Genomic DNA, 17,954 nt, shown 5'->3' on the forward strand with positions numbered 1-17,954 from the left:
CTTGGACCTTGCCAGAGCAATATGCAGCCTTATGGTCTTGCTGCCTGCATGCCTGCCTGCTCCTAGCATCCTGCTTCGCTGTGAATGTGTCTCTTCTGCTCTACCTGCCTTTTTCAGTCCCAGCCCCCTCCTCAGGCTCCCTCTTCCCTGTACTCTATTTCAGCCCACTATCATTTACCTTGTCCTAGTTGACTTCCTAATTGGATTACACTTCCGGTGCAATCTGTTTTTCAATGACATACAGAATACCCAGGTCACTGCTGTTACTGGCATGTTCCAAAATGCCTTTCTCTGAACTTGTTGGGGGCTCCTGCATCCTGCAAACTGTTCATGTTAAGATGGCCCATGCCTCAGTTGCTGATAGACTTGAGCAAAGGTGGCAGGGTTAACCCTTAATTCAGCTCTCAAACAGAGATATTATGTTTATTCAGGATTATGGAGATATTTGGTTATTTTTCGTGTATAATAAGTTTCTATACCTGTCAGTGAGAGGTGTGATCACCAGGCGTCCACTATTGCCCAAGTATTCATAGCCATAGATAAATTCAGCATTCACTGCTCGGATATACAAATCATTTCTTGTCCAGTAGTACCTAATGATAAACAGTCAAATGGAAAATGTATATAGCTGGAAAACTGCAAGAGCTAACAAAGAGTCGCTTTTAACATCAAAAACCGGTATCACTTTACAGCACTACTATCATATTCATCTGGTTGTATATTACTTACACTAAACAATGCTTATTCTTTGGCAGACATTGCATATTTGATCTGCATATAATCTAAAAAGTAGGTATTCCATGATTAGAAACAATTATTTATGCAACCCCCCCTCCCCCACCCAGTTTAGTGGATTTCACAGAAATTTCCCATGGCCATGAACAAATAAAGCCAACGATGCCTCAATAACTGGCATATAATTCAGAGGGGAAAAGGATAATATGAATCTGTCTTAGGAAGGGAATGGTTTTGTGTTGGAATAATGACCTGATACAATTATGAGCAGGTAAAAGTTCAGGATGCTGGGAAAGACTGAAGGCAACAGGAGAAGGGGACGGCAGAGGATGAGATGGCTAGATAGCATCATGGATGCAATGAATATGAACTTGAGCACGCTCCGGGAGAGAGCGCAGGAACAGGAAGGCCTGGCGTGCTATGGTCCATGGGGTCACGAAGAGTCGGACACGACTGAACGACTGAACAACAACAACAAAAGTTCAGGATAGCAATGCTAAGTGTTGGAGGATTCTTTTCAGGCCTTTGCTATTATTCTCTCTCTCTCTCTCTCTCTCACACTCACACACACACACACACATGCCCACACGCACATGCACTCTCAGTCTCTCTAAGGCAGTGTTTTGGTCTGGTCCATAGACCTCATACTTGGGAACACCACTCTCTCCATGTTACTAGCACTGTCTAATAACAATCACAGATGGTAAGAAATCCCTCACCTGAGCTGGGAAATCCATTCAAAATCATTCTCACTCATGACATTCTCCTCAATAAGTTTAGCTGCCACATCCTTGGCATGAACTTCAATCACAATGAGAGCAGATAACACCGTCCGCTGCATCCGAGACAGCTTCCCTCGTACAAGTGCTACTAGATCACTCAGCTGTGCAAGTAAAGCAAAACAAGTCAGTCCATACCCTGGAGAAAATACCTCAAATCTACTTGGTGTTCTTTAGCCAGCAATGTACTGAAATATGTAAGAAAAGTGGTGTTCCTTATGAGAAACAAGCAACTATACATATTGCTCTCAATGTTCTGCTTTAAGTTTACTTCCATAATAAATTGGTGGTTTAGTGGGAGGGAGAGACAGGGGATTGGGTGTCGCTATCTTGCATGTGCTTGGCAGAAGGAGGTGTGGAGGTGGAGGCATTGCTGGCCAGTGTAGGAGAAATGGAGAATAGACATCTACATGCTGTTCCCCTTTCCAGCTTTTCTTCCAGCCAACAGTTTTCTGACTGTTGTGGCAACAACTCTCCAGGTCTTAAGATCTTGCTATTAAATGCCAGGTCAGTGAATGGGAAGACACCTGCAATCCAGCATTGGATCCTGGACGAGCGTGTTGAGTATGTGTAATGGAGATCTGATTGGATGAAGAGGGGTGAGGAAATATAAATATTTTACATTTTTGTCTAAAGGATACAAAAGCAAGGGAGCCAGCCTGATCTCCACCAGGAGGGTATTCCAGAGTTCTGGTGCCAACACTAAGAAGGCCCTGTCTCATGCTCACCCATCTCATGGCCTGGGATGAAGACACAGTGAGCAGGGCCTGTGAAACAGATCTTAAAGCCCAAAAAGGTCTTTCTGGGGCAGACAGTTCTCAGGGTAACCAGTTCCAAGACCATTAAGCCCAGGGGTAGGCAATGTGGCACCCATGGGCACCAGTGTGCCCTCGGACACCTTTCTTGGTGCCCACTGAGATGCCCTATTCCTCTCTCTTTTTTTTTTTTTAGTAACAATGTTTCTTACTGACAGCTGGGGTTGCTTCAAAGCAGCGCTGGGATTGCTTCTCCACCTTTGATATAAATTGGCTCAGTTTCTAAGTTTCATCCAACTTTAAGTCAGGATTCTTGCTGTTCTAGTGCAGGGTCCCCCAACCTGTCTCCCTCACGCATATGTTTTGGACTACAACACCCATCAGGCCCAGCCAGTATGGCCAACAGGTAGGGATGATGGGAATTGTAGTCCCAGCCCTCTGGAACCCAAACCCAGGTTGGGGAAGGCTGCTGTAGTGGGTGATACGAAAAGCAGGTTTCAATGCAGATGAACCCAAGTATGCAATTAAGTGACATTTTTACCTGAGCACTTAACTGTGGAAACAGCCTGGTGGCCAAATCTCTAGCTTCTAGGGCTTCTGACACTTCTTTTGTCCAATATGTTTGACATCCAGCAATGGTCACCTGGCCTGGCCAATCTAAGACCCATTTCGTCCGTGGTGTCTTTATTAAAAACACATTACTTTAATAGTCAATACAACAGATAACTTCTTTCCTTTTTTATCGCTGTTCTATGACCAGGATCTAACCAATCTTATATTAGATGCTACTGTTCTCATTGTAGTTTAATCATTTGTTTATCTTAAGATTTGTCTGATACAGTACTTGCCAATATATCACTAGGGAGAGATGTGGCTACAATTTTTTACACTGGAAGTCCATTTAAGTGGAAAAGATATGTTCGTACATCCAAGGCTAATTTTCTTTTTTTGGAATTCAAAAGAACTTCATCAAGGTAACTACAATGACAGCATTATTTGATAACTTATCTTCCTACACATTCTTTTTCCCCAAATGCCAATTAACCTGACCAGACTGAAACCAAATCCAGATAATACTTAAATCATTTCAGCCAGCAGATCTTATGACTTGGGGAAGACAGGGATGATAGGAACTCCCACCATCAATGGGTTTTAGGCTGTCTTTACAGAAGGCATTTATTGTGTGCTTGTGATTGGTCACTCACAGAAGTTTGCTGGTCATTTACATGACGCTGACAGCCTCCAGGGCATATCCAGCTGTATTTGATCTTTATCTCGCTAAAAAAAAACCCTGAGAAAATCTACTATTTAAACCTAAATGCATTTTAATGGCTGTGTATAAATGTCCAGTTCTGCCATGTTTATTTATTACCACAGCCTGGGAAGAAGAAGCCATTGAGAAGAGCAGAAAAATCACAGTTGCTCTCCCCCCTCCCATCCTCCAGCACATCTGCCTGTTGACCTGGGCTGGGAGGAGAGTTTCCTTGGCTGGGGCCAGGGGAGGAAGAAGACAGTGACTCCCCACGTAATGGGCTGACAGCAACGAAGCCACCATCCACACTCCCGCGTACTGCTTTGCAGAGTGTGTGAATGTCAAGAGCGCCCTAGCGGCCTCTTTCAGTCTACTCCAATAGCCAACTCAAGACACAGATTAAAGGATTCTTTTCAAGGCTTTAATCCTTTTACAACTTAATGACTCTTTCAGATGCTAATCACCAGTGACTAAGCAAGGAACAGCAGAGTAGCCTATGCTCCGAGTAGGCAGTTGATCCCCGTTTGAAGGAGAATCACTTGAAGACCCTGAACTTATGGGCTAGGGAGAAATCCTCCCTTTCCCTTGGGTCCACGGGAGGCAGCCGTTGCTTGCGCGCTAAACGGGCGCTACGCCTCCTTTCTGCGCCCTCCATCGCTCGTCGCTCCCTGCATCTGCGTCGAGTGTCTAGCAAGCCCCCTTCCCGCACTTTCTCACTGCTAGGATCACTATCTATCTCAGGAATGCCTGCAGGAGGAATCTCTGCCAGCTGCTGTGCCTGTGAGGGATGAGCTGGCTCCTCTCCCACGGATTGCTGATCCTCCTCAGAATCAGAACTGCTCTGGGGTTCTATCGGCTCAGTTTCCACCCAGACAGTGAAGGAGAGATACTTGAATCCCTCGGCAGACCCAGCTTGCTCTCTGCCCTGAGGCTGCAGAGAACTTGTCTGTGTAAAGAGCTGATCTTTATCTTGCTTAGAATGCAGAAACAGAAGCTCTTTAATGAGCTTCCGCCATGCATTAAAACGTGGTTGTTCAGGCAGGGATTTGGGGTGGGTTAGGGTATTTTTAGAAATATGATGTTTTTAATGTAGAATTTTATTGTTTTAAACTGTTTTTATTATTGTACATCACCCAGAGTGGCTGGGTGACCAGCCAGATGGGCAATTAATAAATTTAATAAATAAATAAAGAACAACCAGAAACCCCAGTAAATTGAGAAATAAACAGTCTTGTGTGATGAACCCCTTAGTCTCCCCTGGTCAAGCAGACTTGTAACTTTCGAGTGGCCCTGGGAGCTCAGCTTGCAGCTGTAGCCAAGAGAGCCTCTCACAACCCCCGTGACATAAAAATACCGCACTTCTTTCTGTCTGACTCAACTGGCAACTGTCATTCTAGGCTTTGTAACATGAAGCCTAGATTACTGTAATACACTCTGTGTAGGGCTGTGCTTGATATGTTTCAGAAGATTCAGCGGTTGCAGAACACAGTATCACTTGGAGTGCATTACACCATTCTGTAGTGGGTCTCCATCATCTTCAAGGTGCTGACTATGACCTAGTTAGTTTTGGCCCTACAATACCTTACCCCACTTTTTTCCTATGTCCTCACACTATCTATGTTTGACTGAGATTTTATATTTTAAAAAATGGGGGATTAACCTTTGTTCACTTATGTCTTCTTTCCACCAGTCCTAGGGGCAGACCCTGGTGCAACCTGAAACCATCACATCACCTGGTATAGCCAAATAGAATGTCTGCAACCTCTGCCTCCTCCATTTTATCTTAACACTCTGACCATGCAAACTTCATGACCTCAACATCAAGTCAGCCTTTCATCCACTGCTATTCCACCCCCACATCATCTGCTTTTTGTAACATCTTGCCTGATGAAGAGATCTGGAGATCTTGAAAGCATCTACATTTTTGTGACCTTTGAGTTGGCCTAATAAAGGTATTTCCCTAATAGGTTTTGGAATATATTTTATTGTTTCTAACATATTGTAACCAGGCTAAAAATCTAATGTGTAGAGTACCTACTGTGGCATTCATTTGGTTTACTCCTGCAATCCCTATTTGCACAACACATTCAAAGAATTATCCAAGAAGATTAACAATGCTTACCCCCAAATAAATAGCACTATGAGACAGAAGTAGGAACAGAGCCGTATGTACCATGAAGATCCAAGAATACAGTTGTGAAGCCAGGAGGTTATTAAAAATGCACTTCGGCAATCTGTCAGCAGAGATGGCTATCAATTGCTTCTTAAAGTGAAACATCCCCCAAACCATGTAACGAATAACATGCATTTCCTAGATGAATTCTACATGGTTTTAGGCAAGACACTTACACGTGGATAAACTTTGATGGCCCTTTCAATGTTGTCCCGCACACTGGCCTTCATCATCTTCTCAACTTCCAGCAGCCAGTCTTCCACATTGCCCGTGGGATAAATAGGAGAGAAAAGTTTCACTTCTTCCCCTTCTGCAGAATACATGTGTGTAATCTGAAGATCTTCCTGAAAGAGTAGCTAGTGAGAGAAAGCACAGCATGAGATGCCAAGTGGAGAGCTGGCCTCCCTTCCCTGCCTTGCACAAGGTAGTAGACTCCCTATCATAAGGGGTCAAAAAGCAAAATGAACAAACAAATAAGAGTAATTTCATTGCCCAGAAATTGACCAAATTCAAAGCAGCTGAAGCAGATTCTGCATATTTCTATTAACAGATTCCTTAGATGTTGATTTATATACAAGAGCTGTGAAACATATACTTCAGCGTATAAACTCTTTGCCAATTAAAGTCCAAAAGATCCATCTCCACATGTACCAGAAAGAAGTAAAACAGTATAGTAATTGCCCCCATATTAATCTCATTGGGCCTGATGAAAGGGCATATGTGTACCAGATTAAAACCCACAATCCAGCACAGACTGAAGTGAGTTTTGAGCCTTCTAAAATGAATGAGCAAAGGAAAACCTAACGGTATTGCTAGGCTTCACTCTGTGTGTGTGTGTGTGTGTGTGTGATTCAGTTTATGGCTTCCTCGGATTTGGCAGTTAGCTTGCAAGTTCTGGTGATGGTATCGCCACTCTCCACTGAGAACTGATTATATGGCCCAGTTCGCATGTAACAACAGCCCATAGTTTGTTGTTGGATTAAAACTCTGGGTTGTTTCTCTCTCAGCAACCCAGAGTGCCAGGTTTGGACATCACAGCAAACAACGCAAGAGTGCAGCATTCCTAGATTGCTTTGTAAACAAGAAACAAAGCAGAAGAGGCGAGCGGTCACAAGGCAGCGCACTTGCTTGCTCCCACATGGCCCTGACAACCCTCGGGTTGTCGTTATGTGCACACCAGGACTATATGTCTTAACAACATTGCTGTTGTAAAAGCAGAGACCATATTCCAAGCATGCAGTCCTGTGATCGACTTCTTCCATGTAAAGACATAGATTTCCACTCCCTATTCATTTCCACATCTAGGTAAATTTCAGTTGCTATAGCAGAACCTGACTGTGCGATCTCTCTTTCTTTGACGCTCCACAATACAATCAGGATCTGCCTCCTCACCCAAGGAGAAATGGTGATTATTTACCCGTGCAATATTCTCAAAACACTTGCGGAGATGAGGCTGCACAGCTGTGGGGTCCTTGGTCTGAGACAGTATTTCTAACAGTTCATCATCAGAGAGGAAGTAAAATCTGGAAAGAAAGAATACTGCTGTTTGGTCCTGTTCTCTAGCTTTGCTTCTAAGAAGAGCACAAGATGAAATTCTGAAAACTAGCTTTCAAAGTTTGGCCATAATCCCAAAAGTACCTAATTCCGAATGGAATCCTTGAATTACTGGCTACTATTGGGGGCTTGAGGTGATCAATGATGCCCTTATGATTTATAGAAATGAGAGCATAGTATATTTAATGCAGGCCTATTCAGTTCTCTACAATAAAATGACATCCATTCACCACTCTCCTAAACCATGCATTGTCCTTTACATGATGAATTCAGTACAGAAGAATGGCAGCATTTTTACGAGCTCTCTACAACAACAACAAAACCATGCCTGAATTATATTGCTCCCCTGCCCAAATTCCCCTTCTCCCCTTCTGAGATGCTATTGTCCAATATTGCAGCTAATTAGTGATGCCCTCAGGCTATTTCCATTCCTAAAATTTTATTCCTAAAATTATGAGTTGTCATGTTGAACCTTCTCCTCTCAGACTGAAACAAACAGATTCTGAACATAAATCACAGAATCATAGAATAGGGTTGGAAGGGGCCTACAAGGCCATCGAGTCCAACCCCCTGCTCAATGCAGGAATCCAATGCAGCACCAAAATGCTCTCAAATTAGTATGAAAAGAAACCTTCAAGGAGTATATACTCAGAGAGATCCTTCAGCTCCTTCCTAACCCCCCCCAGGATGTGTGTCAAAGTACCTCAAATTATGGAATTACCTTGGGAAAGCTCCTCTCTTGGTTTCCAAATATTCACTTAGGCCTTTCTGCACTAGGTCCAGCAGTTTATTACATTCCCGCAGCTTTTCCAGCAGCCTGGGATCAGGACAAATATAAATCACCTGGCAATGGCACAAACAACATTAATTAGTCTTGCTGGCATGCATTGGTTATAAAAATGCTGGAATTATGCCATGAAAGACAGGGCCTAACAGCAGGATGAAGCAAAGCAGCATTCTTATTTTCAGGGAATGAGATTCAGAGCATGGGCAAGTATGGTTAATGTTAATCTTGAAAGCTTGGTTTGCAAAGCTACTTCAGTCTATGGCAAGGGTGGGCAACCCACCATCCTTGGCCTAATTTTAAAAGCCCTCTGCAAGCATTCAGTTCAGAGCTCTGGCAAGAGTGATATCTACTGGTGTGTGAGAAGAAAGGAGGAAAGGGAGAGGGGATGCAGAAGCCCATGAGCTCGCTGATTACTGATCTTCCAAACCACGAAGGACAAAACATCTGAGCCAGATCCCAATGTCTCCACACAAAATGTAAACACAGGTGACTTTGAAGCAATGCAGTGTAATAAAAGCAAGATACCTTAGTAACTCTAACTTTGTTTGTCCAAAAGTGTGCAGGAGTTTGCCCAGCAAACGTAGAAAGACACCCGGAAGGACGCCCAATGAACTCTGGCATAAGGAGGTGAATTTTCAAGAAAGGGACTACAATTCTTGGAATTTTTACCAGGGATGAATTTGCCAGTGTCCTAAACCTAATGAACTAATGGCCTAAGTCGGTCAATAATATAACACAAATCCATGTAATTTCATATGCTATTTTAAATTCTCATGAAAAACAATGTACATGCATTTATGAATAGAATCACCCCATATGAGTAGACGTAACCTCACCTCTCTGTTCTCATTGGCATTCTTCATGATCTTTCTCCATGTCCTCTCCATGGTTTGGTAGCGTTTGCTTTCCACTGGCAATTGTCTGTTGATATCTTCTGAGCTAAAAATGGGCTCCAGATACAGCCAGGAACGCTGGCATGTCAGCCATTCCTCCAAGACATCCTGGTGGGAATGCATGCACATCAGGAAAAGTACACCAACTTAAAGAATTAGCTCAATTATGTATATCCTGGACTCAGACTTAAGATAGCCTGAGTGAAAAATGTAAAAGTGATACATATTAATATTAAAAATACTGGAATAGCTGGATTTTCTTTACAAAAATAGCTACGAAATAGTCTAATACATTGCTGGCTTCATAGCAAACTCCCTGAAGAGATGAAAACGAGAGAAAAAGAAACAAGGTTGCAACTTTTGGAAAAAGTCCATATATTTTACAATACAAACTTTATTGTTCATAGCCAAAGGCCACCGCCATCCAAACATAAAAGAAGGCACATAAACAGACACATATACTATAAACAATGTCTTCAAAACCACCCCTGTAGGTTTAAAAAAAAGAGATAAAACAGCCCTCTCTTGTCTTTACAAGGTTTATAACAAAAACTAAAAGACCCGGTTATATCTCTAAAATATTAAGCATCAAATAAGATGGTCAAATACACAGGGGAGATCCCATTTTCTTTTATATGCTGGGCTCAAATTTTCTCATGTAGTAAAGAAATAAATGCCTATAAGAAGAATATATATCTGCTCTAGGCCTGGCCTGTTGGGGAGGTACTGTAAAATACTGGAAAGAAATCTACCCCAAAGACAAGTTAACAGATAATTGGAAATATCCTCTGTCTCCTCAGACCCACAGATGCAAAGCTTTTGATAAAACTGGCCTAGGGGGTGTTTCTATGACAACGGAAGGAGAATCAAATGGAGGAGTATCCTTTTTTTAAAAAGGAATCAGCTTTGCTGTGCTTTGGTCCATGCAGGGTCCACGAGCGAGTGCTCTGCACCAGTAAAAATCGCTTCACGGAACATACTTCCGGGTGGGAGTGGGGGTTGGAGTGAACATCATCTGACTGGCAGGGGCTGCTCAACCAATAAGGGAGTCTCTCCCCCCTCCGCTCTCCCCCCATCTGTCATTTCCCCTGAAGCATCTGATGTGGGTGTTCAGGGGATAAGCCTCATTGAGCACAATGGGAGTTACTTCTGAGTAGACACACATATGCTTGCGCTGGCAAAGGAGAGGGGAATGAAGGGATGGGAAACCAGCCCCCTTTCTAACCCGATGCTGTGCAGGATCTCTACAATGAAGGTGTGAAGTAGTTACTTCCTACGGCAATAAACCAAACAACGGAGCCTCAGAACATCAAGATAGTGCTTTACAGCATTTAGGGCATTTGTGCTTTAAACTGTGCCATTTCAAATGAGGGGGATCTCTGTAAATTCTGATGTGTGCATTCAGGGGAGAAGCCTCATTGAGCACAATGGGAGTTCCTTCTGAGTAGACACTAATTGGTTTGTGCAGGAATCGGAAACACACAGGAAACACCGCTTGACCGAGGTCAGGGTAAAAGGCACACCCATGGGCAGGGCTAGCATACTGGAGGTAAATGCAGTGGTTGGGGCACACAGCAACTACACCGGGGAGAACCCGATGTAAGGAAAAGAATTGGATTTGAAGCAGTCTCAGGAAATCTGGGTTTTCCCTGATAAGCTCCGGGGCGGGTGCTGGATGGCCATGTATCCCTAATGACCCCTCACACAGCCATCTCAGAGTAAATCACTGGTGGAGACACCCCCTGATGTATTTAGCGAACCTCCTATCCCGATCATCATTGATAATATATTGTAATACTTTAAAGCAGGGGTGAGCAACTTGTGACCTTCCAATTTTTCACCTAGAACTCCCATCATCCTACATAATTAGCTATGTGGACTATGACTGATGGTAGTTGTAGGCCAAAACATCAGTTGCCCGCTCCTGCAGTAAAGGGAAGGAGCCATATATTCTTATGTTAAGCATTTCCATCTGATACATACCATGTAAGAAGAGTGCTGAGTTACACATCTGACTTACAGCACTTAAATACAATATTTGGAAAGAAATCCAAACATTTATGGGGTGGGTGTGGGTGGGAAGAGCAGGCAAAAAAAGAAGAAGATGCAAAAACAAATAGGAAACAGTGTCATTTAGTTCCATTGTGTGTGTACCAAGTCTCAAAGTCCTTGAAAAATTACTGCAGTATGTCCAACTTTCAACAGTACCAGTACCTTCAACAGCTGGCAACATATGTCAAAGGTTGTAGCTATAATCAAGGGATTTTGCCTGCAATCCAATGTACAGTTATGCTGCTTAAATCCCACTGAAGTCAAGACTTTGTTAAATTCTACAATACCTGTAGAGTGACAAGCACTATACCCAGGCTCCCTTGGAAAATAAATAGTATTAAAACTTTTAAAATAAACTTAAGAATTTACTTCAGTGGGAATCGCACTGGAACAACAGTATTACATTGCATTATGAAAGCTTCAAGGTGTGTTGCTTGCCGATTGTCAGTTTGATAGAAGGGTTTATGTGGTTATACAGGGATGATATTCTTCCAGAAGTGATAGGTAATGCTGGCCCAGTCACTCCAGATAACAACTTACGTTAAAGTTGTAGCTGCAGTAAAACATCAGAGCCTAATGGAGAATGTATTGCTTCATGCAAGGATGATCATAACTAAAAACTGGAAGCAAAATAATGCTCATACAGCTCAAGAATTGCAGAGTAATCCTAAGTGTGGACAGGGAGTGAAGCAGTGGATCTGCCACTGCTTCCAAAGAACTGCCAGACTGAGCCAGCCAGGGCGGTCACCCTTTTCCTTGCCACAAGGCTTTTCTTTTTCTTTATTTCCTCCCCACAACTGGTTCCAATGGGGGGAAATCAGTTGCGCCAGCTCCAGGCTGGTGTAGAGGAGGGGGGTGCGATCCTGGGACCTCCCTGGCTGACAAAGGGACTTTGTATCCAGTGGATCCAAGGTTGCCTCTGCCACACCCCTGCCCCCACAGAGCTTGTCACAGGCCTCTGGGGCAGACTGCCTCCCCCACTCCCACCACCAGTGGAGGGGGAGCTCCGCATCATCCTTACCCATCTTGAGCAGTTGTCCCAGGGGGTTAGGATTGCTTTGCGACTGTCTTGTATCAACTGAACATGAATCAGAATTTCTGCCACAGGTATGTTTCAGGAGATATGGGAAGCATTTAACAATATTTTTGGAATAATTATAATAATTTCTGTAATATTTAACTCCATATTTTTGATGGCGTTACAAATTTGTATGGCTTTGCATTAATCCCTCTTTTATATTATGCAACAAAAGGGAAAATAATTGAAGTGAGATGATCTGGATGGTACTGAAAAAAAGCGAGTCTCAAAGAGAATAACGAAGCCCTTTTTGTTTCAGAGCTATGCCACAGATTATTCAGAGCTACTGTCATAGAAAATTCTAAATTGTTTTATGAATTGCACTTCTAGCATGAAGGAAGAAGTCAAGAAAATCTGGATTCTGAAGTTTTGACTAAAGGAATATCAGGGGGAGGGGTGCTCTTCATTGCCTCAGTTCATACATTCAAAATTTTCCCGTGCAGAACATCATCATTGCTGAAGACATGAGGAGGAAGTAATATATGAACCAGGTTCCCCATTCTGATGCCTTCTTAAACCAAGGCCCTGCTCAAATGATTTCTCTTCCTCAAAAACTTGCGGGAGAAATCACAAAAGTGGGTGTCAGCACAGAGCACCTGGCTCATATGTTACTTCACCTATGTGGCTATAGCATGCAGAAGTCCCACTCCGCAAGCAGTGTCCTTCTGCTTGTTGGAACCAAGGATCTGGATCCAACCCCTTATTGTCAGGGACAAGCATTTCTCTATGCTGGTATCCTTTAAGACATTTCCTCAGCCCAGATAATTATGTCCATTCCTTGAACACATGGCAAGGATGTTTCCTGTAGGCCAACACTTGGTAACTCTAGGGATAAGAGAGCATTCCTTTCTTAGGACTTAAAGAAAACTGTGAACCAATTTATTCTTGCCTTCCACAGTCTCACTGACATTAGAATTTGTTATTCAAGGACAGTAACACTTCTCAACTTCGGCTAAATATGGGATGGTTAGGCTCTAGAAGTTAGATCTAGCTCACATTAAATTAGTTAATGGTCGAACTGATATAACCTCATAGAGTTCTCTATGAACAGTTAAAGTAATTACTTGCAGAATGTTCCTGATATTTATTTACTTTTTTAAGAACACTTTTTGAAGTGTTATGGCTTAGCCAGTTTCAAAACACCACTTCCTCAACGCCTGATTAAAGATGCTCTGAGCTCTTCCAGTCTCATTGGTACTGGCAGGCATACAATATCTCTCAGAGTCAGGCTGGAGGTTAAGAAATTACTTTGCTCTCTGCTCTTCAGATTTCGTGAGCAGACAGGTGTGTAATTAAGTGTCTTCTTCAAAGCAGGCAGCATTGAGACTTGTGTGGATGGTCAAGAAGCCACACAGAAAAATAAATGGGGGTTGAGACTTTCTGAAACTGAAGTGAAGGGCATCTCAGTCCAAAACATTGATATTGGTGTATCTGCCTGCAATCCCAGCATAACAGGACTCAACCCATTTGCCTCTTACTCTGTTGCTTGTGGCAGTAGACAATAATTCTCCATCCTTCTTCTAGCAATGTTTTGGTAAGTGGGGATGGATATATCGTCTGCTTTCCAAGCCCACCACAATGTCTCCTAATATGCCTTAATTACCAAGATCAAGAAATTCTATCTGAATGGCTGAAATTATTATTCTGTGGGGACCTTAAAAATCTCAGCATACCGACCATATGGAAATTTAGTGTCCTTAGTAAAAGGAATAAAAAAGAAGGAAAAGCCGAGCATAATTGCACATCCACACCCATAGCATGCACGGACACACAACAGCAAGCATGTCACCTGTTCCTTAGAGCCTTGGGTTCCATCCCTTTGTCATCCTGAAATACATTAGAACATACTCTGCAGACTCTGTCTGGTTCAAGCACATAACAATGGCTAATGACCATAAATAAAGCAAAACAATTATAAAATAAAAGCCGAACATCAAAGTCCTTTCTTAAAGCACTTCACTGATAAAAGCACTCTACTAATATCAACTCATTGACCCAGTTTGCACAATCACAGCAAGTCATGGTGGCTTGTTGTGAGCTGTGGTGCATGCCTCCATGTGACAGGCATGATTTGCATAATCACCTCCTACCCACAACTTATTGGGTCATTCGAACCTGGGCAGCATGGCTTGTTGGAGGGTTAAACAACCCTCAAATAACCCTACAGTAGCCCATGGGTTAAATACCTTTTTGCTTCTGTCTCTAAATAAAATGTTTCTTTAAGGTATAGGGCAGTCTATACCTCTAGTCCAGCAACATGTACCAAAAAATGCTTCCTTTTAATTATTTTGGAAGCCTGCTTTTATTCCAGTGAGGCTCCATGATCAGAAGCAATGGGGTTTTTTTTTAAAAAAAAAAAAACAGTCTCAGGTATATAAGTGAAGAGGAGGGAAGGGTTCAGCACCTCTCTGCCACCCACCCATAATACGTGTTAAATTGTTCCCGATACACACACAACACACACACACAGTATTATAAAGATTTTACATGCTCCAAGTTAAGCTGTGCCACATCCTATGTAGTTTCAGCTGATTTCATTTTGGCTTTTAAAAAAACTGTTTTGGGGAGGGAGGAGCATCTCCCATTCATCTCTAATATGTTTTAAATTGTCCTCATCCCCATTTTATAGTAATTTGATGACAGATCTGATTCTCTGACATATGGCTCCACCACAGTCATGTCTAGTTTGAATCACTCCTATATTTAATTTTAAAACCTAGAAATTAATATCTTTCAAAATCAGGCCTTCAGGGACAAACCTGGGCAATACCGTGACTAAATTATGGAAGGCCATAATTTTAAAAAACATATTATATTCCAAGTGCCAAGTTTTCATAGGATGAAAAACTTATCTTTAATTTAGTGAAGGAAGTCAACTCTGACAGCTACCTATCCTCATTAAAGTCACAGTGTCTGATCCAAAAGTTCGTGGAAATGTAATGTGTATTGAGAGCTCCTATGTCAACAAAGCCTTGGGGCTCCTTCACACTGAGCTTTTATCCTGCAATTGAGATTGCTTCTTCACGGAAGTTTGTGGGCTCTTTACATGACGCCATGACCTTCCAGGGCATCTCCTGTACTAAATGCTCTTTGTACCATTTTTAAATTGATCACAGATAATGAGCTATCAAATTATCCCGTTGTGTTCTGCTTCAGTTTCCTCTGTGAAAAGAGTAAAAGCCGCAAGAAGAGGAGCGAGATCAATGAAAGATAACAGAAGACTCAGATATGGGGAGAAGGAGGGGGAAGGGGGTGGGGTGAAAGGAAGCACGTGCAAAAGGGAGTCGTTGTGATCCTACATTTAAAATGGAAGCAGAAAGCCCCATTTTAAATGCAGGATTTTAGGCTGGTGTAGAGACGCCCTTGATCTCTGAGCATGCGTTGGGGGATATGTACCCAGAGCTGTCTCCAGAACACTATCATACTCACAGCTACTTTTGAGTATTCTCTCTGTTAGGAACACAGGAAGCTGCCTTATACTGAGCCAGACTAGGGGTTCATCTAGCCCAGCATTGTCGACACTGACTGGCAGCGGCTCTCCAGGGTTTCAGGCAGGTTTCCTTGCCCTACCTGGAGAGGCCAGGGATTGAACCTGGGACCGTCTGCATGCAAAGCATGTGCTCAGTCACAGTGAGCTATGGGCCCCCCTCTGTTAAATCTGATCCCTCTCTAAACACACAAAAGCAGGGTGGAAATTAATACCTGGGTCATCTTTAGCTTATTTTCCCATGTGTTGATCCTTTCCTCAAACGGCTTCTTAAATGGTGAGAAGGACATACTTTGTGTCATAACAATGTGATCATCCAGAAGCTGAGAAGCTTCATCAGGGCTCTTCAGAATAAATGTTTCTGTTTCTTTGTAGGGAACTACATTGAAGAGGATGGATTCCCATTCATGCTCCATCTTATCCAAGGCCTAAGAAATGAGAGGCAATAAAATCTTTACCTCCTCATTGAATATACATTGCAAAACACTTACGGCCTCAAGAATGACAATTAGTGACAAGTTAATGGAGGTAAGACAATGGTAATAGACTGAGGGCAGCTAAACAGAGAAGAAGAAAAATAGTAAAATGGAAATTACTTTCCACCACAAAAACTCTTTTGGTTAGGCAACCAATGGATGAAATCCATATATGTAAAATTGCCAGTGAATTTCTCCCAAGCCCAAGTTATCAAGCATCTCCTCTACCTCCCATTACCTTCCCATGTCATGCCAAATTAAGAAATGCCAAATTTCCTAGCACACTGCAGAAAGTCTCCCTCATCATTTTCAGTTAGCCAGTGCTTCTGTTAGACATTTTTAGGAATATTTAGAGTGCATGTTAAAATACCGGGGGGGGGGGGGGGGCTATTTGGGCCAAAATGTGATTCATAAGTTGATAAAATAAATACATAACATGTAAAACAAATAAAATGTGAGGAACAGCCGTAAGAAAAGCATTCCTCTATAGAAAGCATTATAGCATAAACTATGATACAGCGAGGAAAGTCAGATGGAATGGTCTCCTCACATTCTCAATTGAGTACTCCTTCCCTGCAATCTCTGCTACTTTGGCTATGCTCTCAATATGATCCTGAAGCTTCATCTCCAGACAGCGTGCAAATGTCAAATTAGCCTTGGGCTTCACGTTGATCTTGATCTCCTCAGAAAGCAACTCCCAATGACGGTTGCGCATACCAGGATTGCGCAGACCTTGAATCAAGGGTATGTATGGTTTGAATTCCTCAATCTTGCCACGGATTTCCAGAGCCACATCCTGGCATCCTTTACAGAACATGAAAAATATACTATCAGCCAAGAGTTCTAAGGACACTTCTATACAATTCAGTGCAAATCAGGAGCATTGGGTCCAGAAACACAGGGCTAAACAGTATGATCAAGGAAACTGCACTGGAGAATGCAACATTTCATGATGCAAAGGGAAATGTTAGGTTTTGCCCAATATTTGTTCTTCATCTGCATGCTTAAATCGAAATTAGGTTTATGTGTTCATATACACATAAGCCTGTTCCCTTTTAAATTACAGTAATTAGAAAGGCAATGGCTTTGCAAAGGGCAGGAGACATATACTTTTAAATGGTTCAATTTAGCAAACTATAATGTACTACTGTGTAGCATCTGATTGCTCTTGCAATGAAAGAGTAACACGCCTGCACTGCCTTGGACACGATCAGAACATTATGACATAAGGAAAGCCGCGTTTCGAAGAATGATTCCATTATACAAGTGTGTATTTTTAATCCTCTTGCTCTGAATGATTCACTCTCACTCATACATATTTCTTCATCTCCTCCTCTGTTAAGCTGATTCACTGCAGCATTTAAAACAGAATTCATTGTTTAGAACAAAACGCAAGTAAAAAAAAGCAACAAGATCTCCCACTACACAATATATTACAATGCAAATATAAAACCATTGTGAATATAGTTTTAGAGAAAGTTTGCAGTCCTGGTATATCTTAACAATTTCTGCAAGGATGCAGAGGAAACCACTACCCCTGTCAACTCTTTGTTATAGTTCCTTGCAAAGCTTTTAAACTGGTTTTGCATTGCGCAGGTTTGATGAGCTGTTTATGTCACCACATGTGGAACAAGTGACTAAAAACTACATAAAGAAATCTTAAGTTTTCAATCTCACCTTTCTCCAGAATGACAAGTAATCAGTGCAAGGCCCTGCAGTTACCTGGAATATCCTTGAACTGTTTCACACACTTGTGCATTGTCTTAAAGGACTCATTGACATTCTTCTCCAGCTGCTCTGCATCAATTGCAGACAGAGGATCATTCATCCAGCTGTCAGCCCAGCGAAGCCAGTCTGATGCTGTAGTCCAGAGATCATAGAAGGGCTGAAAGTCCTTAACCATCCTGGACAACTTGTCATACTGGGGAAAGCA

General features: G+C 42.4%; 1 protein-coding gene across 1 annotated transcript in view; it reads right to left on the minus strand.

Annotated features, from left to right (window-relative positions):
* Positions 1-17,954, minus strand: part of DNAH1 (dynein axonemal heavy chain 1) — a 150,001-nt gene that overhangs the window by 92,065 nt on the left and 39,982 nt on the right. The window contains exons 18-27 of the mRNA XM_084839702.1: positions 17,744-17,942; positions 16,572-16,825; positions 15,761-15,973; positions 8,872-9,036; positions 7,970-8,091; positions 7,112-7,217; positions 5,871-6,050; positions 2,811-2,951; positions 1,455-1,618; positions 480-593 (exon numbers count right to left, since the gene is read on the minus strand). Of these exons, the coding sequence (XP_084695828.1) occupies positions 480-593; positions 1,455-1,618; positions 2,811-2,951; positions 5,871-6,050; positions 7,112-7,217; positions 7,970-8,091; positions 8,872-9,036; positions 15,761-15,973; positions 16,572-16,825; positions 17,744-17,942 (1,658 nt within the window). The remainder of the gene's footprint in view (positions 1-479; positions 594-1,454; positions 1,619-2,810; positions 2,952-5,870; positions 6,051-7,111; positions 7,218-7,969; positions 8,092-8,871; positions 9,037-15,760; positions 15,974-16,571; positions 16,826-17,743; positions 17,943-17,954) is intronic.

The sequence above is a fragment of the Heloderma suspectum genome, chromosome 2, assembly GCF_057233095.1.
Source record: "Heloderma suspectum isolate Gila_16-S chromosome 2, 16-S_ref, whole genome shotgun sequence".
In the NCBI taxonomy this organism is placed as follows: Eukaryota; Metazoa; Chordata; class Lepidosauria; order Squamata; family Helodermatidae; genus Heloderma; species Heloderma suspectum.